Here is a 22,900-nt window from a genome sequence, read left to right as displayed (position 1 = left end):
CTCTACTTTGAAATTTAATTAAAACAATCTGGTTGAAAAATCGTACAGTCAGTTAACTCAATACCTGCATGTAAATATTTAAATAAATAAAAAGAAAAGATCAACAGAAATCTTGCAAACCTGAGGACAATTAATATCGTTAAAGATGTTTTATTTAGGTTCTTTTTTTCCTCTTATATGAAAACCTGATATTCACAGGGCCCAAACCTCTGAGCTGCTGACTACTACTGAGTTGCCTCTGATGTCCATTAGTCATTAATGGCATAAATTTGGAGAAGCAATAAAGGAAAGATCCAAATGCAAAAACTGGGCAAACATATAATTAAACTACGCACATTTTTTTTTTGACTCTATAAAGAAGGACAAAGCCTTCTCAGTAGTCCAACAGAGACTGTTATCAGCAGGAACTGCTGAATCCTTCAGGTTTATTCTGTGCTACAAGGACAGTTACAGACACAGCTGCAAACAAAAATCTGCCTAATATTATTTTTCCTGGAATGTCTAGAGACTAAACAGAAAAATGGTGACACCTGATGCAGCAAACAAATGAACACATGAGGATGGAGAGTCTCAGTGGACAACAGCATTGTTCTGACTAGCATAAAAGCTTCTCAGGAGGAGGATGCCCTCCTGAGGCATCATGAAAACCCATTTGAGTCTACCCTTCAGTAGTCTACAAAGCAAACCGTCTTTCCACACCTACAGCAGCACTGAAACTAGAAAGAGCATTAACAGCTCAACAGTTAAAATATCCAACCTTACCATTAGAAGTGTTTTTAAGGCATATAACATTAAACCATGCCATTGTTAAACAGTATTATTTATTTTGACACTAACAGTGATGCATAAAGTATTATCCACATAAATACATCATTTTTGCACTTACGGTCATTTTGTTCCAATTGTTCCTGATCAGTTAATTGCCAGTGGCATAGGCAGCAGCTAAAAAGCACACATCCCTGCATAGATCTTTTTCTGCCTACCACATCTACAAAGTGTCAGCGCACATGCTCAAAGTGCTGGGCTGACATGCTGTATGCTGCAGTTTCAGTCAGTGGATAAAGGCAAAAGACATCTTTCAAATTCTGTGTATTGGGCATCAAAGATGACATAGACTGAAATGCAACAGATACAAGTCATCATTTTCACAGTTCTTTCTTCCTGGGGATCAATTCCTAATGACATGGCATTATTGTCTTTCAGAGATTCTTATTAAGGCTGCAAAAGATGAAATCTTTCGTTCTGTATGAAAGTAGGGATTTCAGAATTTTTTAGAGAACCTAAATCCTCAAATGCTCAGAAATATCAGTGAGTATGCATTTCCAGTACCCCTGCTTTGGAAATAGCAGTAGACTGAAATGTACTTGTCAAATTTATTTTTCACAGTACAATTGCACATGCAAAGTTGAAGTATTCCTAAGGAGTCAATGTTTTATCTGAAGTTTGGTCTTTTTAATATCTTCATAATCATTCAAACTGTTTTCGGCTAAGACCCAAAAATTCCAGAGCATTGCCAGCCTTGAGTTTATCCTGTAAAAACAAAACATTTACATATGTTTGTGTGTGTTTAAGTCACGTTTTAGTCAATTGTTTTTACTCAGATGCTTTCACTCTTGCTTTGAAATGCTCTCATGAACTGCTTTAAAAAGACTGAAGGGCCTCTTCCAATCTTTGCAGGAATTACTGTACTCCACTGATTTTTCTGTAGTTTTTTTTTTTTTCCAGGTCTAAAACCTGGAAAACCTTAAAAATGATCCCTCCCCGCTCCCGTCTCCCCCCCAACAAACAAACAAAACAAACAAACAAACAAAATCCACCCAAATTATACCTTCAGTTTATGGTCAAAATCTTCCATTGAGTCAATCAGTTTTCCAGGTTCCAGTTCCCCCAGTGGAAAAGGGTAATCTGTCCCTAAAATAACTTTGTCCTAGTAATAAAGAAACATTGTACATTCTGTAGTAACATCAAAGAATATAATTTCACATGCTTTCTGGAATTTATAATAAATCACAGGAAGTTACACATATATATTGAACTGATTAATTATGAAAGTGAATGTGAAGATAGTCTCTGGATTCCTATTTACATTTAAAAAAAAGCTTAAAAACAAGTATTCGAGTTTATTGGGGAATTTAAATTTGAAAAAAAGTATTGGTTGTTTCTTAATTGTTTTTGTGATGCCTAACTAAAGTGTGGTGTACTTTTATTCTGATATACAGAAAATTCAAAATGTAAAACCCAGACATGTGGAAATGAGTGTATGCTGCTCAGATGAGTATGGTACAAGTACAAATGGTAATTTCCTATGGAGATCGATTTTCTTTATTGTGGTGCTGCTTTGAAATGTTACAAAATGGCATTTATTGCTCATCTCCTGCCCTACTAGTACTGTTTCTACTTCTGAATTATTTTTCACATTCAAGGAAGTTACTTGCATGCTCTGCACTGCTGTCCAAAAAGACCATGAAATCTTTTGGCAGATTTCTTGAAGGATCTCAGGAAGTTCTCCACCAAACTCACAAAAGATGCTTGGATTTGGATTCTTGAATTTGAAATTCTTGAGTATACACACACATAAATGCACTCACTCACACAAACTTGAATTTATATATACTTGAAAGGAATGTGTAATAAAAATATACAAAGCAATCAAAATTATCTTTTGTGCAGTACTTTAAAAGCTGTAATACATGCAACGTGATACTACTTAAAGTGTGGTAAAATGTAGAACTATTACAAATATTTAAATTCAAGAGAATATATTTAATTTAACTGGTATTCAGCTTCAGATAACAAAACCAAAATCTCATTTGCGAATTTCATATATTTTTTGGAAGTCTATGATTTCCTTAAAATGTCATTGTCTTTGACTGGGATTGGGTATTAACTGTGAGCTGGAAACCCATATCTGAGAATATGAGTGACATGATCCGATTTGTTTCTGAAAGCAACAGTCAGGGAATAGAAAATTCAGTAAGAATCTGCATGCATCACTCCTGTTATCAGAGACGGAAACGAATAGGCAGATCCGCAATGGGTCCACATTGTTATACGTTCATTTCCACACCGCAATGATATTTCTCATATTATCATCTACCCTGGAGAGTGAATATTGCCAACTCACTTGATTTTATCAAAAGCCTATTTTCGTTCCAGCTTCATCTCCTGGAGACATGAATATTTGAAAACCACCATTTTCATTAAAAATGTATGTTTTGAAATGTCTCATAAATTTGAAGTCAAGCTCATGAATTTTGGGGAACTTGTTGTAGTATTTAAATTCAGTTGCCAATACTGAAATAGGACAAAGAAAACATATTTCAGTTATTTTATGAAATTATCCTTTTTCTTGTCAAATGCTGCTTATTTATTTTATCTCCAGTAGATGTCACCAGAGAGTCTGTGAAAGAGTCTAAGTGAAACCTTACAGGAGATCCAAACAGGATACAAATTCTATTGTTCTGTCCTATATTATTGTATTATAATTTATTACAGAAGTCCTGCCATATGATTAGAACAGGAGAATTTATATTCCCCTGTCTACAATTTATATTCCTCTGTCTACTGCATCAATTTCTGAGTGCAGATTAAACAAAATATATTTGGATATGTGTATGATTAAACAGCTAAATACATTCTTTTATTCATTATAAAGTTCAGTCTGGTACCAAAGCATTTTCTGCATATATAAAAAACAAATGTATGCCACAAAATACAACAACTAAATAAAAAAAAAAATCACACAACCATACCAATTGGCATACTAACTTTATATTGGAAAATGGATTTCTTAGTAAAGGAGAAAGTACCTTCCCAGCTGCTTATTACTGAAGTTTAAGAAGGTCAGGAAGGTTTGTACATTCTTCTTTAAGTTTCCTGTATACCAGAGCAGAAAAAAATCTCACCCCATCATTGGAATAATCTGTATATGTTATTTCAATTATCTTTTTATTTTCCTCTAGTTTAAAGTGTTTCACAGCTAATCATGGGATCTGTTCATAAGCAGAAAAATTAAGAGCTGTAAATTAATGAGAAAATCTAGAAGTGGAGTTATTGCAGCTATTTATTAGGCTATTTATTTATAATCTTTGAGCTTCAGTTTGTACCCATCTATAAAATGGGGTTTGCAACCCCTGTATTTATCAACTGGCCTCCGAGAAGTCCTGTGAAGTCTCTGTAGATAGACAACACTCCTAGCGTATTATCTATCATCATATTATGCCAAAAAATAACAGCAAAGTTCATTTTCCATAGTAGACCTTAAGGTTCAATACCTTAATAAAGCATCTTGCCTTTCAGAAAGGTAAATATGGCTGACAATTTGCCTCAACGGACCCTTCTGCTCAAGAGAATTTTTTTCACAGTAGTACAGACCTGAATCTTAAAATGTATCTCAAAGAAAGTCAAGCATAGTTTCTTCCTCTTACGTTAGAGAAAAACTGTATTTGTCCTGAATCTCACCTTCTTTCCTGCTACCAGAATACATCTCAAGAAAAGGCCAGATTGTTACAGCCAGTTCAGCTCCAGCTTCTGGCATGAGAACGTTTTACCTGCTGGTGATGTACCTTGAGGAATCGCCATGAGGTTTATGCAGAGATGCACTGAATCATTTAATCGTCTGCCAACCCGGTTCTTCACTTTTTATAGCCAATATCATTAGGGATTTTTTGTTTAGCTTTGTTCACTTCATGCTACCTCATCATGGGGAGAGCAAAGGACTGCAGCAAATCTGCAGCCTTACAAAAGTATTTCTCAGAAATGTTTACTCCTGCCTCTTTTAACTGTGTTAGGCTCCAATTAACCTGCATCCCAAACTACGAAGGGCTGAAGTTAAGTGTACGTGACTCAGAGCTATCACTGGATTTTAATATTCATAAGCTCAAGGCCCACACGTGACATTCCGATGCCACGTAATGGCTGTTCCCTGAGGACCTGAAGCCATGTGCATGCAGATCTTTACACACACTGATGCCCTTCCTGCACAGCTCTTAGCTATGCTCCCGAGAGCTGTCCTATTTCAAATCTTTGGTTTATAAAGTCACACATCATGCTGGAGACCCAATCACAATGTTTTTAGCCCGGCATTTATTCTTCTTATCCTTGTTATTCTGCCAACACATGATTTGACTTTTGGAATGGTATTATGTGATAATGTCAACTTTAATGGGAAAATGAGGGAATCTTCATGGTTATAAAGCGAAGCTTGAAAATATGATGTGAATGTTTCTTCAAGGATAAGACACCCTAGCTTTGAAAAAGAGAAAGAAAATGTACTGCTTTCCAGGTTCTCCTAATTCTTAAAAGCATTAGAGTTTTTGGGATCTGACTCCTGACCTTTCAGTACCATGGTTGCCAAATATTGCAACAAGAAGCCAAATCTGCTGCTTAGTTAAATGCACGTAACTCTCTTAGCATGTTTCACATTAAGAAAGAAGGAAGTCTCATTTTAATTAAACGGCTCCTTTATTTTGAAAGAAATCTTGCTCTATGAGTAGTTTCACTGGACCGAGACTTTTCTTGCAAATATCTGCCATAAATACAGTGCTATCTCCATCAAGTGCTTCTTCTTGGCAGCCTAATCTTTTGCCAGGAAAATAAATAGCTACTCATTATATATGCTTGACTCAAAGCTCGTCCTACCTCAAATAATTTCTATAGGTGATGTATTTCACTAATTCAATGGACTTCATATTTCTCTGAGCCTCTGCAAAATAAAGCTTAGATTTCAACCTGTTCAATTTCTCTCCCCACCTTCTCCCCTCAGAATTCCAAAAGATAACAGAGCTCACTCCATCCTATCAGTGCTATTCTGGATAAGGAATCCTTTGAGTAGGGGAATTTTAAAACGATGTAACACAGGCATGGCTAATTATATTACCAGCACATGGCCCATTCAGATATAGTCATGTCAAAGACTATGTACGCACTTGTAGATAAAGCAGGCCGTAGATTGTTTTCTGGCCCTGAGGCCAACCACCCAATACCACCCAAGTATTTTCCCCCCTCCAAGACAGGATGGCTGCATTTATTCTGTTTAGCTATCTGTATTCTGTTTATGCTTGTTAATGTGAAAAATTGATATAAACCACAGCATTCTGCAAAGGAAACACTGCAAATGAAGACGCACACTGAAAAAGTAGATTTACTCCTCACTAAAGTTATCCACTGGTCGGTCAAGCACAGATTATACCCAACCTGGCAAACAAAGCTGCATCTCATGAAACGGTAATTATTTTAGTGAACAAAGCAGGACTGCCTCCTAAACTGGAAAGAAAGAGGTACTAGGAAGAAAGATTACATTCACCTAAACCTCTGTAAGACTTTTAAAAAAGAAATTGGCTATAAAAGTTAGCATGCTCCACCAATAAAAGGTTTTACTAAAAAACAGCAGTCTGAAAGGGAATCCCTGTGCTTTCACAAATGCCCAGCCCTGCAGTGCTTTCTCCACAGTGTTCAAAGGGTAACTAAATCTGGTCCCAGAGGGGCTGCAGAGGTCCAGTGAAGGCTTGCTACCCCATGAGAGATATCTTCTAATGACCAGTTAAGCAGGAATGTTCTCTGGCATACAGCAGGGGACTAGAGAGATGTTTGAACCCAACACAAATTGAATATACCTAAGGAGTCTTCCCCAAACCACAGGCTAAACAAAAGGGCAATGGTTGCAAAAGAATTGTATGTAGAATATGTGATTTGCTATTCTGTAAAACTACAAGTAGTGGATGATACTGTTTATATTTATAGAAAGAATAACAGGCACAACTAAAACGCTTCAGTGAAGGAAGAGGAGGGTATTCTGTTGTTCTAAGAAAAGTGCCATCTTATCGCAAAGATAAGAATATGATTAAGAGGCAAAGGATCAGTGAGGCTGTTGAAAACAAGAGTGCAAAGGTAACATGTATACCTGCAAAAACAGACTTCATATAAAATGACTGTATGAAGCAGAATTTTTATTTGGATTTTTAAATCTTTCATTTTCCTTCAATAATTCCTTGTTTCTGGCACTGTTTTTATACCGGGAAAAATTCTACTGCTGTTATCATCAGGGACATTTATTATTGTCTGGACTTCACAACTGTGTTCGTTAAAAGCCAAGTACAAGTACAGATAATTAAATGACAACACTGATATGTCATAAGCAGAACAATAAAGTGGGAAGAGGATGACTTACCTCCCATCAGATAGAAAACAAAAGACAGCAAAGCCAGTTTCTCAGATTGAATTTAAAGAATAGAATCAGTTGCAGAAGCCCTATTCCATTCTCTTCAGCCAGTAACCTCTTCCAGACCTTTCCACCTCATGTCATATTGCTGAGCTCAAACAGGCAGAGGAGAATTAAAGATACCAACATCCCAAGTAGTACACTGAGCTAATGTATTGCATCAAGAAACTTAATTTCAGAAATCTGTTGGCAAAGTAAGAGACACCAGAGAGGCTACTGCACATGATTTTTAACAACGCCAAGTAACTTTTAGATTAGCCAATTGCAATCCACAACCTCTCTCTCCTCAGACAACTAAATGTTATTTTTGAAGGCATAATGATTAAGGGCCGTAGGCTATGTGTTGCTTCTTAGGAGGAAAGGTATGGAAGTTACAGTTTAAGCATGATGCACAGACAGCAGCTTTCCCACAATTGCCATAGCTCAGAGCAGCCTTGAGGTGCAAAGCTAACTTGCTACTCTAAAGCAGAACTGCTCTGAGACTTGAATTCTATGCATGCTAAAAAAAAAAAGAAAAAAAGTTAAGCTCTTCAGTAATGTGTTAAGCATCCTGTTGTACTTTCTTTCCTGCTTTGCTCTTGAATTCAATAGTTTAACTTAAAAACAATATCAGACCAGAAAAAAGAATGTGTGGGTTTCAGCTATGCTGAATCCCACAGCTTCTAGTTTACCAAGGTCTTTCAAATGATGGCAAAATATGTCTCCCAACATTTAAAAATGCAAACAACAAAACAAGTGAGTGGTTTTGTCTCCTTGGCAATAATAATAAATAATAATAACAACAACAGCAAAGGAATCTGAGCACCTATACATGGCAATTTAAAATTCAAGAGCTAGACTCATGCCTGCTATACTATACCTCTATGTATAATGAGAATATACTTATGACAAACATGGCCTGGATGTGGGGAGACTTCTTGGAAAATGAGATAACAGAAGGCAAGTGCCAAACTGTTATTCTATAAGCTTTTGGGTATCTTATAAAATTGAAGTGCGCATCACATATAGTAACATTTTAAAATCTTTTCTCAAAATTACTTAATACCATTGGATACTGTAAATTACAGTTACATTCAAAAGGTAATAATACATCATAAAAAGTCCTGGACTGTTGACCATGATATATTTACAGTTTAAAGGTCAGTAACAGAAATTAACAGAAATCAATATTGGGCTGGAGCTCTAGAATTTTGTTAATAACCAGTTTGGTGCCTAAAACTTCATCCCTGACACAGATCTCTCCATCAGTGCTCAGGAGGACTAACATTGCCAAAAAAATGCTCTAATATGTCTGGAAAGAACTTGGCAAATGCCACCTGAGTTAATACCCACTGACGTTATAAGAACTTGCCAATACTAAGAGCTCATTAGCAGATCTTTTGACAAGTAAATCAAACTAGGCTTTATCTTTCTTGCTGATAATGGAACTAAAGCTTCATGGCAGTTTCTTTGCACATTTTATGGGGCTTCTCCTACAAATCTATTTTTGATTCATGATGGATTTAAGAGAGAAATACTATCCCTCCTGTTCTTATAGCTGTAGTGGTATTGTATACATATATAAATACATTGTGTATATATACTTTACAAAAACTTGTGACAGCATTGTTTCAAGTTGTGCATGTGCTGTCACTGTTGAATTTTTCGTGAATCTTCAAATACAGTTTTCCTAAAAAATAAAAGTACTGTAGGGAAGCTGAGTCCAATCTCAAAGATACAAAATTTCCTGTGCAGCACAGACTGAAAACCCATGGATTTCAAACGGATGTGATCTGGGTACACAGTACCAAGATAAGGAAAAGAAATAGTTTATTCTACTTTATTATTTTTGGTTGGCCTAGGCAAGTCATTTCTGTATCAGTTTTTGTACAGACTTATTGCAGCAACCCATTCAAACTGTTACGGATGAAAATGGGAAATCAACAGTAACTTTTCTCTAGAAGGAATGAAAACATCTGACTTAGCTGGTTTTCTGAACTTTGGTCATACAAGAGGCCCTGGTGACAACAGCCTCATACCTGAGAAAGTACTAAGTGAGCCTAGAAACTAATGTACGGGAAGATGAATACAGTTGTCGACACAAGAAAGCCAATGTCAACAGTTTGCATTTCTGTATTTGTTATCTGGTGAGTTCAAGAGATCAGGACACAAATGCAAGCCTCTTGTTGATTTGTAGCTATCCATTAGAAGTTGGCAAGAGTTATGCTGTCCTCCCCTCCTTCCTGAGCATTTAATAATAAGAAGGAATCATTTGAATTAATAAGAGGGAATTACTTAAATGGTCTTGGATTTTTCTGACACACACTGTATGTGATTTAAACAGGCTGATAAAGTACAAAGATTTCTTTACTTTCTACTCTAACATTTAAAATGTTTTTGCAAGCCATGATATTTAATGTGCTATCCAGGATGCCCACAAAAATCATCTTTATTACCGACTTTTTAATGCCTACAACTTCCCAAGCAGAAATACTCAATTGATTTCTTCAGGTATGCACTTGAAGAAGTACGCACTTAAGGCATTTAAAAGGAAGGCTCCAAATGAGGCAGTCCCCCTTTGCTTGCAGTCCCATCCTAGAATCACAGAATATCCTGAGTCAGAAGGGACCCACGAGGATCATCAAGTCCAACTCCCAGCTCCACACAGGACCACCCAAAAATCAGACCCGATGTCTGAGAGCATTGTCCAAATGGTTCTTAAACTCCGTGAGGCTGGGTGCCATGACCACTTCCCTGAAGAGCCCGTTTCAGTGTCTTACCATCCTCTCAGTGAAGAACCTTTTCCCAATATCCATCCCTTCCCTGATGGTCTTGCCATTCCCTCAGTCCTAAATCCTGGTTAACCTTATGTAAGGAACTAGCCTCTGTGAACTAGGGTTCACAGTGGATGATTTCCTGGATTAAAACCAGCACTTCAAGAACTCCCTGCTGTAGTAAGGAACGTTATCAACACTGCAGAAGCACGTCAGTTTATAATAGCTCAGGTTCTGATTTCACTGGGTGAATATGCTGTCTTTTTCCTGCTTTCTTCCTTTTCTCTCCTTTTGCTATTTCATAGAGAGAAATAATTCCAGAATGACTTACCTACTTCTGGAAGCATTAAAACTCACCTCTCCTATTACACTTGTTAGAAGCCTTAGTGCACCACTATCATGGACAAGAGAGTCTGTGTAAAATGAACCAAGGTATTTTCTTGGATCCACCTTATTATCCACTGCACACAAATCAGGGCGCATGTTGAATCCATGGGAGATTCGCCCCACTGTGTACGGAAAAGCTCCACCTAAAAGGACAAATTTTTAGCAACAGAAATTGAAAATACGAAGGAGGGAAAAAGCGACATTATCAACAAAGAGATACATAAGTTTTATTGTTAACTATTTAGAATGAAAGTGCACTGCACTGGCAATTTTTTTTATTCCTTCCCCTTCATTACTTTCTTTCTCTGTTTTCCCCACTTCTTCATGACAGTTAACGCCCAAATTCCTACTGCTCCCTACTCCTCCCTTTCCCTAAGCCCATAACTGACTCCTGTCTCCCCTCACTCCTCAATTTTCTTAAAGGCTACCTATAGCAGCTCAAACACTGAGTGAAACATGCTAGAGAATATTAGTGTGAGCAACCCATCTGGCAGATATCCTCACTGGGCCAAGAGGGCTCAGCAGGTGGCAGGCTTACAGTGGTAACCCCATTAGCTGGCATACCAGAAAATACAATTGTACCACACTCAACTAAAGAAGTATATTACTTACCTCCATGTGCAAAGCAAACTTTCAGCTTAGGAAATTTTTCAAAAATTCCTCCCATAATCATGGAGCAAATTGCCATGGTTGTTTCTGCTGGCATGCCTAAGAACAAGATAAAGCTTCATCATATATGGCCAAACCTTGAATTTTAGATGTTATCTTCATTTTCTTCAATAAGCCTTGGGCCTACTGAAAAAATGAGTTACAGAACAGCTGCCAAGGGTTATGCATTTTCCCTGTTGGAGGAACATAGCCCTCCATGCTAATTAACTGAAATGAGGACACGGGACTAGAAGCTAGGATCTTCTGAATCCTAAACCCACTTTTTATCCTACGCCACAAGGACAGCTGGCTGGTGAACTGGTTATGTCCTGAACAGCATAGTACATGCTTAGCTCCACAGCTACCCTAGCTCAACGGCAAGTCTGGAATCTGCCATGTTCTCTTCTCACCTGTGCTTCTGGGTTTCCTTTGTGTGGAAAGTGGAGCAGATACGTTGGTGCATATTCCAACATGGAATTGGGGTTTAGTTATGACATGGTGCCAATTCCTACAGTTTAGAAATAACTGATATCTCTCTTTGCCATTGAGTAACTTGGATGCCCAGTGTTAGGAATCTAACAGCAGATTAGGTTCCTATGTCAACCCTCCGTTTCTGAGCACACCTATTATATTTAGAATATCATGTCATTTATGTACATAACTTTAGATACCCAGCTTGGAAATCAGGAACTGTCGGAGTTTCCCTCTTTTGGGGGGAAACAATACCTATCCAACACAAAAGGGTGTCTTAAATTCATGTTTGTTCTATACGCCCAGATGCAAAGCCTTCTAAAATTATTTGGAAAATCTTTCAGATTATTATGCTTTGTTAGGTAAATGTAGCAATTTTAATCTCTTTTTAAGTCTATGTTGTAGAGCCTGCTCTGATTAAGGCTAACTGATATTGTTCTAAAATAATGCACTGTTGATTGGGACACTATGATTTTCAAGTGTGTTTTGCAAAACATGTATTATATGCATATTGCATATATTGTTCAGAACACCTCTACTGGAGGCAGAGCAAATCAATGAAAAACGAAAAAAAAAAAACCACAAAAAAGAGTGAGGGTGGAATCAGTCTTAAACATTTCCATTTCTAAGGAGCAATAAAACCCACTTTTGGCTATTCAGTGTCATCCTCATTTACCTAGTGGATGGGGAATAAAACAGAAACTAGATGAATTCCCTCCATCTCTGGGGAGCTTCTGAAGTACGTTGTTTCAGCTATAGCTGATGTGAACTTAGATTCAGTATTTCCTCTCCAATCAACCTATTACTAGGAAATAGTTCAAAGAAATTGTAAGAAACAGTGTTTGGTTTTGCTTACTCTTTTTACTTAATCCAGTGACACTTTGTAAACAAAAACTAACCAAAGTAAACATACACTTACCTATCAGCCACGGAAACCAGTACTTGGACATCCTTCCATCTAGTTGCATGTCCCAGGGATGTACAAAAAGACAGCAATTTAATTGTTCAGCAGCCTGCAGCAAATACAAAACATCTAAATCTTGCCTTAATCCTACCAAAATGCATCTTAGTTTTTAGCCATGCTTTAAAGGTTTCCTACAAAATTGGACCAAATATTAGTACTAGTAATATAAACAGGCCCAGAATTATAAGTAAGAACTATAAGCAATAGTTTGTTTTATTTAGTCCTCTGGTACGTCTCCTGAAGTCCTCAGTCAGACTCAAAGTTCTTTTAGAGACTACAGGATCAGAAACACTGATGATAGTGTCTTTCTTGTAAGCCAAGTGTTTCTCACATTAATGTGGTACAAAACCACTTTTTTATCTGCGTTTACATTAGTCATCCTGCAGTATAAAATTCAGTTCAAATTAGGATTCTTTTGGTTTCATTTCACATATAAGGATTACTTCTCAGAATGTTTTATAGAACCATTTTAGGATGGTTTTATAGAATTGTTCCTGCTTCATTCAGGAGTTTTTATAGCTGTTGCACTACATTTGTCCCCTTTGGCTCTCTGCTTGGCTTAAAAAATGTTAAAACTGTTCCTAATCCACCCTGAGTTAGAAATCTAGCTGCATTCTGATCAAGAAAGAACCCACGTCCACTCAGATACATTAATGTTTCCAATTACTCATACCTCTGGAAAGGAAAGCAGAGAAACAATATAGGATGCTGATCCCAACTGTGACTATGTGCTTAATGCTATGTGCTATGTGCTTAACTATGTGCTTAATTTTAAGTATACGCTCATCAGAGTCATTCATATCCTTAACTGGGATTTAACAGGTTCATGTTGTCAGTTGTATTTCTGAACCTCCTCTTGTTGCTAAGGAGACTATCACACATTTGAAGAATTTTGGTTTATTTACCCACACATACATAAATAAAGCTGCAACTTTTGGATTGTACAGAGTAATTGTCATATACATTTGCAAATTGAAAATAGCAATTCACTAACTGGCTTGGCAGATTGATAAATTTCAGTATCAAATATGGCTTAATTTCACAATCTTTATTATCCAGGAACATTTCTAAAAATGATAGAAGTTTCTTCCTACACGTGCTAAACATAAGCTGAAGAACACACAGTACATTAGAGGGATCCCAGTACAGGGGAAATATGGAGCTACTGCAGAAAGTTAGTGAAGACTCCCTAAGGGACTGGATCAGCTCTCCCATGAAGAAAGGCTGAGAGAGTTGGGAGTATTCAGCCCAGAGGAGAGGAGGCTCAGGGGGATCTTATCAATGCATATAAATACCTGAACGGAAGGTACAAAAACGATGGAGCCAAGCTCTTTACAGTGATGCCCAGTGCCAGGACAAGAGATGGGGGCACCAACTGGAACACAGGAGGTTCCATCTAAACAACAGAAAGCACTCCTGCACTATTCAGGTGATGGAGCACTGGCAGAGGTTGCCCAGAGAGGTTCTGGAATCTCCCTCCTTGGAGGTCTTCAAAATTTGCCTGGACGTGGTCCTGGACAAACTGCTGTAGGTGGCTCTGCTAGAGCAGGGGCCCTGGATCAGATTACTTCCAGACATCCCTTCCAACCTCAACCATTCTGCAAGTCTGAGAGTGTGTGCAACTCCAAGAGCAGAAATTGATAGCAGACTGCTTGTGACCACAAAAACAAATAGCCCAGATGCTGTGCTAATAGCATTATTGAATAAATAGAGAATTCTGAAAAACCACCTCTATGGATCAATTTAAAGATATAATAACCTGTGAAACAGATAAAGAATGTACATTGATGAAACTCTGTAAGTTGGAAAAATGGCCATCCCTAAATGGACCTCAGACTATTTAAGAAATATGATCTATAAGCTCATTTTATAACCAAATATTATATTATATAATATTGATAATATTATATTCCAGTTTGGAATTTTTGGTCCCATTTGCGTATAGGATACTTTGGCTCTATACGTATCTCACTTTGAAATCTCTGAAAATCTCAGAAAGTTTATCAATTATCTCAATAGGATTGGATATAGTAACTTGAACCCAAAGGCAAACAGCGCAGATATGCTTTACTTCATGCTGCACTTCTCTTCACAAACCAAGAAGGCAACTCTGCGGTAAGAATTCATATCATAAAAAGATTTCATTAATCATTATTATGAAGTATGTTTCAGAATGCTTTATATCATATTCTTGTCATTACATCATACGATCAATTATCATGTATAATTAAAGCTGAAGCTCTCTAACCACTGTTGATTAGTCAGATGTAACTGCATGGTGTGAAAGTGGGATTGAGTTGATTTCACTTGGGTGAATAAGAAACCTGGTATCAAGCACTAACACAATGCTCAGACCTCAGTGTTATTTCACAGGTTTAAGCAGGCTGGATAAATGAATCCACAAATAAAGAACATTTGAGGTGCACACTTTATTTAAGAAAGGTTGTGAAATTTTAAATGAATATTCTTAGTATCTTGATTTCCCAGTCAGTAAAGAAAATTACTGACAGTCTTCTGTAAATGCTCCTTCTTTTACACTAAGCAGAATAGGAAGGTCAATTGTTTTAATGTATCTATAAATTTAGCTGATGATTGAACACATCCCAAGATATTTTTAGACAAAATTCCAAGTCACAGAATTCCATCAAATAAAGAAAGAAACATTTACTCACAGCATAAATATCATACAGTTCTGGTGCATTCAGGTCCCAATTGTTGACATGAGATCCTATTTGTACTCCAGGAAAGCCAAGTTCATTCACACACCGATGCATTTCCTTCACAGCCAGGTCTGGAGCTTGCAAAGGTAACGTACCCAAGCCAATAAACCTCTTGGGGTACTTTTTTACTGTAGCAGCTAAGTCATTATTTAATATCTGGGATAGATCTAAAGTATCCTGAGGTTTGGCCTGATAAGATATTAAGCAGAATAGTACATTAAAATATAGTTCTCAAATGTTATCACCTTTGGAAGATACTGGATAAATGTCACTGCAAACAATTCAGAGACAGTGTTTGAATTTGAAATTTACAGTTCTGAATGGCCGGAAATCAGTAGGGCTAAATTTTGCCTTGTTTTAAATCCTCTGGGTAAAGTTCTCCTTCTTGTCTCAAATATTATATCAACTGTGGTTGCCTTTAGTGCTCAGGAAGGACGTAAGAAGGTCCAGGTTGCTGATGCACTAAAGCATCTGGTCTATTGTGTAAACCAGTCCTTTGTTTTTGTTTATCCAAATGCAAAAACCTGAGCAAACCATTTTCAAACACAGCAATGAATATTGGAGTTGAAGAGAGAAATATAATAAATGTGGGATGATGGAGCATGAGAATTTTACAGAGAAAACTTGAGCAAAGCTCTCTAAAATTTAGAAAAGGATAAGTTATGATTCAAGTAAGGGAACTGCAATATCTAGTGAAGGAACTGCAATATCCACCCAATTAGTTACCTGTTTTCCCCCTAATATATTCCTAGAGTGAAAAATTCCCATAAATATCAGAGTGAAATTTTAAAGTTATGTCATGCAACAAGAAATTCTGAAATTCAGTGGCACTACTTATACATGGGCTTAACACAATGACTTTTATGTAGCATGTCTGTTTACATGCCACTTCTACACATAGCTAAACAATCAAATTAAGAATGTATTGAGAACATCATATTGCTATGATTTATCTTCTCTGACTATTTTAACTTCTTTGATGCATTCAGGATCAAGCTATGCACGGAACTTAACTTTAATTTGCAACTGAATTTTAAGTTTCAAAGGATTCTAGGTCAACGAGTGCTCCTCCCATGCTACCTTTAAAAGAAAGTGGACTGAAGTCACAAAAATATCTTTGATTTTTTAGTTCTTGAGAAGATACTGATTGATGCCTAACTTTCATGGAATCAGTCCACACACACCTTCCTGCTAACCAGGGACTTGTGCTAAGTAAATGTTCCCTCCATGTTTCCAGCTACCCCCTGATAAGATCCCCAGCAAAAATTCTGTTGCTGGGTTATTTTTAATTACACTGTGTACTCCAGAGTGGAGCTTTGCCAGGACACCCTGCTGGCTCTTCCAATTCCTGGACTATTTTTTCTTTTGTTTTTTCTCAGCAGAACAATTCCCCATTTACTTCAGTGCTCTAGTGCCTATTTCAGTCACCTAATTTACAGGAGGTTGCATTTTATTTTTCAAAAAAATTGTAACATATGAATTACAAAATATGCTAGTAGGAACCTACCCAGTAGCTGAACATTACAGGGACTGTGGAAAGGACTTGGACAGTGACTCCTGAGAAAGAAAAAAACAGTTATTAATATTTCATTCTTTTGATAAAATGTTGAAAATAAGAAAGCACTTTGGTTTGAAAGGCAGAGGCCTAGAAGGTAACTACTAAAATGGAAAGCAAGAATGTTCTAACTTTGGTATGGACAGAATCTGTTTTTTGCTAGCTGATGGTCATGGTAATAAATCTTGTGGTGTGTCAGCTTATTAGGATTGGAATGTTTTAGCTAAGGAGAATTAAAAAAACTTTCACACAGCAGATCATTTTGTGAAATTAAGTATTTTGATTTTAGCAGTGTTTGATATGCGTGCTTAAAATTTAATAAAATGGCTATTTGATATTACAAAAATGAATGAAGCTTTGTTAAACAAACAGTATACAATATCTTATTCACTTTGGGGTCACATTTCTTATATATAATTAATAAATAAATATGTAAATTAGATCAAAGTTAAACAATGTTATGTTAACAATGGTTGTGAAACAACGTTTTCCTAAATGTTTCCCAAAGCTGTGTTGTGTTAGGTTTTATTCATCCTGTGGCTGTACTACTGAGGTTTTAAGTATAAGAAAGTCTATCTGCTGTTAGAAATAACTTTGATGATAGCAGTAGAGAATTAACTCTACGTTGTTTGGTTTCTGTTCAAAGACAAGTCTATACCTTCACGTGTGTTTAAAGGAATGAACTTTACAAATTGACAACAGAACAAACAACAAACAGTAATTAGGACTTCACTAAATAGTTACATGCAAAAATGTATTTTTCTTTAATTTTTAGTCTGATTGTAGCACCATCTCATATTGTAAAAGTTATGCATGAATTTTATCATGCTTTAAAAAATTTAATGTGGCTGTTAGTAATAAAAATACTAATCCAAAAAATGGCAGAAAAACCCTATGAGAATTTAAGACAATGACCTTGAAAAAGCACTCAAATTTTTAGCAACATGCTTTATAACCTTCTCTTTATTTTGAGTAAGAAACAAGAGGAAAAGCTGACTCAGGCATCTCTCTTGCAAGATCTGATTAATATTATGTGCAGTAACCATGGTTTGGAGGTTAAGGATTACGTCTACAATGACATATTCATCTAAGTACAGCCTAAGTTGTATTGCCCACCAATATGCTACTGGACACTTGATTGGTATGTTTGAGAACCTTCTCCATGTTTTCCACAAAATGCTTTGTGTCTGGTTCCAATCCATTTTTACATTACCAAGCAAATTTAACATAAGCCTTAAAGGTAGATTTCTATGCTAAACAATCCCAAACACTAGATTTAGTAAGAAGATGAATCAGTATGAAGAAAAAAAAAAAAGACTCTCTACTTTATATTCCAAATATAATTTCTCTTAGCTTTCTGAATCCTCTTGGTGCAATGTGATTAGCAAATGATATACCATAATGGCAGGCATGTCATTGCTTACCATACCACTGCAATGACACAGACCAGTGCATGTTTGGTTTGATTGTGGAGGCAGGAAGGACCTCTTCAGAGGGTTTTACAAGGTGAAAATAATGAGGGAGGGCAGTTAGGATTAACTGAAAAATTTTATCCAACAAAACTGTGATGATTTGTATCAGAGAACTGTGATGTTAATTACCTTTACAGCTTGTTTTATTGAATTACCTTTATAGTTTGTCTTATTGAGTAGATCAAGACACAGGTTTGTACATGGATTAGACCTAGGCCTTATGATTATGAGAACTAATTCAGTCTCTTTGGTACGTTGGCTACCACTTCTTATCACTGAAAGATTTCTAGGGCACTGCACAAACAAAGCCTTTTAGCAACCACGCTGTAATTTATTTCTCTGAATTAATAACACCTTACAAAGGCTGATACTAGCTTTGTTCAGCGTGGAGTTATGCCATATTTGGATGTTTATTTTTTCAGTATGATCCATCTTGGTCTGTGCTACATAAAGTTGTCATTGAACTAAGTAGCTACAAGCTTTGTAAACAGACAGGAATAAACATAGACCACAATCTTTATTATTAAAAGAATGAAAAACACTAAGAACCTTTTTTTTTTATTATTATTTTTTACACTTATTTAGCTGATGCCTGTGCCTTTGGAGTGCAATAATAAAAGGGGACATTTTTAGAGCACAAGTCACCAGATGGTGCTGTAACACACAGTTTTAGAGTTTTTTTTTTTTTTTTTTTTTTTTTTTTTTTAAAAAAAACACAAGTAAGCAAGCACTGTTTAGTTTATGAAGAAATACTGTGGTGCTGGTTTTATGATACATTTTCTTTTCTGCCATTACAAAACCAAAAATCACTGATCAGACTAAAAATTTCTTTGCTCATTCTCAGTCTCACATCTTGCAAATCTTATTTAGTGGCATGAAGGAACCTGGTGGAAAATAAATTTGAAAATTTGGTATGTAGTTTATTTCTAAATTAGGAAAACTCTTTCCTGAAAGAGTAATGATAGCAGTTCTCTAAGTTCGGAATCCTCTAGCAAAAATACGGAATGAAATTGCATCACCTAAACAGAAAAAATATTACAAAAGGAAAAAAATTATATTAAAAAATTCTACAAGAAAAGCAGACTCTTAACAGTTGGGAAAAAAGAGGTGGGGTGGGGTGTGGGGGGGTGTCCTCTTTTTTGTGCATCACTTGTATACCTGGAATGTCTTTTCAAGTCCAGATTCTGCCATCCTTATTTATGTCAACTACTAGTTCCTTACTGCACTAACAATCCCAGTGAAACCAGTGAGTCCATCTGGGGAATGAATTGCTACTGAAAATGAGAAAAGTTATTGGAACATGTCCCATTTGAGTCTGAATATAAAACATAACAGTTTTCTGTGACTTTTAGTGGATTTAAATTAAGGAAGTAGTTTGCTAAACCTTTTGGTTTTGATATGGTTATTAACCACTTTCAGATGCACTAACAGAGACGTTGTTCTCCTGAATGAGACACAATCATTTCAGTTCCTTAACAGAGGTACCTGAGAGGTCCATCTCCTTAATCCGTACTTCTGGATCCCAGCAGTTCTCTTGAATAACTCTAAAAACCTTTCCATCCTTCATCATCCTTGCCTGTCCCTGTAAAATGACATTTTCATATATTATAAATGTGACAAAGTAGCACATGATAATTTATATAGTGACTTGAGTATATTGTGCTTTACAGAAATTCAGAGACAGATTTTTGTTCTTTTATTTTTATTCAGCAGGTATTTTTAAATCAAAGACTATTTTAAAACAGTAATTAATAAAAGACTATAAAAATAGTCACTTATAGTTCAGATGACATGAATTAATTCCTTAAAATGAAAAAAAAAATCCCTTTATATTGCAGTGCATATCACTCCATATGTTTGGAAAAGATATAAGCTGTCTTAACCAAAGTTTATCTCCAAATCAAATGCTGACCTCCAGATAACACGCTAATTAAATCTGTGCTAAATTTTCCCCTTGGGTATGCGTGTGTTCTTTTAAAATCAACACCATAAAATGGTTCCAGTAACTACAGAAATAATTGTGCAACTCTCTTAAATTCCAGCCAGTTGTTTCAGATCACCAGTCATACTGAGACCAAAGCAGACCAATTATGTTGTCTTCAGATTACATTTTCTCCTTAGGAACAGAATTACTGAAAAACTGTATTTGGAAAAAGCAAGCAAACAAACAAAAACCCAACCAAAGCACAAAGCTGAACACAGTATAAACCATGACCTGAATTACTGTAATACCTTCCCCATTCCTCCACCACCAATTCCCAAACTTACAAAGTTCAAAATATTATCAAGATCAGGAAATTTAATACTGTTCCTTTAACTGTGAACATGGAAACTTCCTTTTCAAACTTATTTTTTGGTTGATATGTCAACTGCCCAAAGATGACGAGTAGGACAATGATGTCACATTAAGCAAAGGAAAACGTTTGTCAGAGTTGTACATAACCGTGCTCCTATGATCTTGTAAAGACAGACCTGACAGTATTTCTGGTGGCTTAGCCTTAACTGATTAGCTATAATTCACCAATAGTTGCAAGGCCTGAGAGTTATTTGGTTGCTTGTAGCTATTTTGGGTGTAAGTGGAAATAGCTGAAGTCAGAAGATCCCCATCTTGGATCTGAGGATACGGAATAGGTGAGCATCGTCATGCGGGAAATGTACTGGACAGAAGGGACACTGAATTTGCAGTTGAAAATTGAAAACCAGATAAATTGTGAGAAAGCACAGCAGTTATTCTTTCACCTTCACAGTAAACACAAGCTAAGTGTAGGGCAGTCTTCTGACGCTTCTGGAAAGGAAATTCTCTCTCTCTAAAGGCCACTTTATTTTTCCCCACAAAATCATTTTATTTAGGATCCTCAAGACACCTGTCTATGTTGCTAAATAAAAATCTGATAAATCAGAATATTCCCTGCTATTACGTTAAAACAGAAATAACCTACCAAATTTCACTATTCAGAGAAGAGCTGGGTTTCTATCACCTCCTTCAGGGAAGTCAGACTTCTTAACCTTGAATTTGTTATTAACTTCAAGCATCATTCACAAATACACTGCCCTAATGAATATTTTACAGCTCTCCTCAACAAATCTAACTGTGCTGCCTTGGCAAAGTGTCAAGGTACTTGATAGCTGTAACACAGTTTGTGAAAATTACTTGAAATATTACAGTCAGTAATAACAACCACATAGTCCTGATCCTCTGGTAAAATACTTCAGGTTCTTGTAAAATTGATTTTCCAACCTGACAAAAAGTTTTACTCTAGCCATATACTCCGATACATTAAAAAAAGATCAGCCCATTGCAGCAGATTGCCTAATAAATGGAAAAATATTCAGGGTGTGAGCAGAGAAAACAGAGTAGAACTGAGCATTGTACCACATACAAATAGATTGTGTGGCCTTTATTGGTTTACTGCTGGGAGCATTTCTGTGAACACAGGCGAATTTTAATTCTTCACTCAGACACAGCTAAGGCACAGCAGCTGAACTGCTCATATATATATATATATATAACTGCTCTCTCTCTCTATATATATTTCCTTCTGCTACCACTGAAAACAGTGAAAATTGTAATTTCACCTGCAACCTTGACAGTGCTTATACATAAATGCTGAGATGAACAGTGGTTTTCTGCATGCTGCAGCAGGGTTTGCAAAATAAGAAGGGTTTCTAATAAGCCATGTGTTGTTCTCATTGAAGACTTCATTGAACAGCTTCCTATTTTCATGTGTATTAACTGATTCTTTGTGAACGAAAACATGCTCCAGGTCAAGGCTAAACTCACAGCATTGTGTGTGAGGAACAACTGATTTGATTATGCAGGAAAGCAAAACATCATCATCTGAATTCATGCTCATGTCTGTCAGAATTGAAAGATCTACCCCAGCAACGCTATAACTGGAAATTCAGTCATACTGCTATTGTCTCTAGACGCTGTCACTAATCTGCACCTGATATTTTTTAAACAAGAAATTACTCAGACACCTCAACTGGTGAGAATTTTTTGCAGCAATGAGAATGAAACACGGATGACAGAAATTTTTCAGGTTCCAAAGCAATGGATGCTTTTATGAAAATTTCAGAAAAGACATTAGATCCTCATTTGACAGGTTAACACAATTTTCTAAAGGAAAAATTGAAGAATTCTATCACCTATTCTACTCTATTCTTAATATTATCTAATATTTAAGACTTTAATTAATTTATGTGGAAATTAAGAGAGAGATATTTAAGAATGAAGTCTAGGAGGCTGATTTGGTTCAGCAATCTGCATTTAAATTACTGCATTGCTAAACTACTCAGTTACACCCCAAATTGCACTTCTTTATAAATGCATGTAATTATTTTCTTCCAATTTGACCCTGCTGCTTCCTCATAGAATGGTATCTGAAGTTTTACCTTTTTTAAAAATCTCAAGAGTTAACTTCCCCAGCCAAACAGATCTGAACAGGATTTTCTTTTGCCATGATTTTTTTTCTTGCAACATTTTCAGACAGAAGTAGGCTAGACAGAATTCTCTGCAGAGTGTATCAGGCTATTAACTTGCCACAAAGTTCCCTTGCAAACTATTTTTAGGAAGGAGTGTTAGCATCAGGCCTATAAAAACAGTTAAGCTGCTAAAAATGTCTCCAAGTCTCCCCTTCCTGCACCTACCAGAATCTCAGCAGCTGTGCCATCCACACTTTGGTTCAGCAGGTGGCTTGTTCTCTCCTCC

The 22,900-nt window shown here is 36.4% G+C and overlaps 1 protein-coding gene across 9 annotated transcripts in view; it reads right to left on the bottom strand.

Annotated features, from left to right (window-relative positions):
* The window catches only part of ACMSD (aminocarboxymuconate semialdehyde decarboxylase), a 48,523-nt gene continuing 25,623 nt past the window's right edge, over positions 1-22,900 (bottom strand). For 5 of the 9 annotated variants that reach the window (XM_040562519.1, XM_040562518.1, XM_040562515.1 and 2 more), the window contains 8 exons: positions 19,675-19,771; positions 16,670-16,719; positions 15,115-15,351; positions 12,398-12,491; positions 10,972-11,067; positions 10,330-10,502; positions 1,829-1,927; positions 31-1,115 (listed from right to left, as the gene is read on the bottom strand). In XM_040562519.1, coding sequence (XP_040418453.1) covers positions 999-1,115; positions 1,829-1,927; positions 10,330-10,502; positions 10,972-11,067; positions 12,398-12,491; positions 15,115-15,351; positions 16,670-16,719; positions 19,675-19,771 — 963 coding nt within the window. In that variant the 3' untranslated portion in view covers positions 31-998. Of the gene's footprint in view, positions 1,531-1,828; positions 1,928-10,329; positions 10,503-10,971; positions 11,068-12,397; positions 12,492-15,114; positions 15,352-16,669; positions 16,720-19,674; positions 19,772-22,900 lie in introns of all 9 variants that reach the window. The other 4 variants (XM_040562523.1, XM_040562524.1, XM_040562521.1 and 1 more) reach the window with 2 other exon arrangements.

The sequence above is a fragment of the Cygnus olor genome, chromosome 6 (genome assembly GCF_009769625.2).
Source record: "Cygnus olor isolate bCygOlo1 chromosome 6, bCygOlo1.pri.v2, whole genome shotgun sequence".
Taxonomy (NCBI): Eukaryota; Metazoa; Chordata; class Aves; order Anseriformes; family Anatidae; genus Cygnus; species Cygnus olor.
This window is presented reverse-complemented; position numbering and strand designations above follow the sequence as displayed.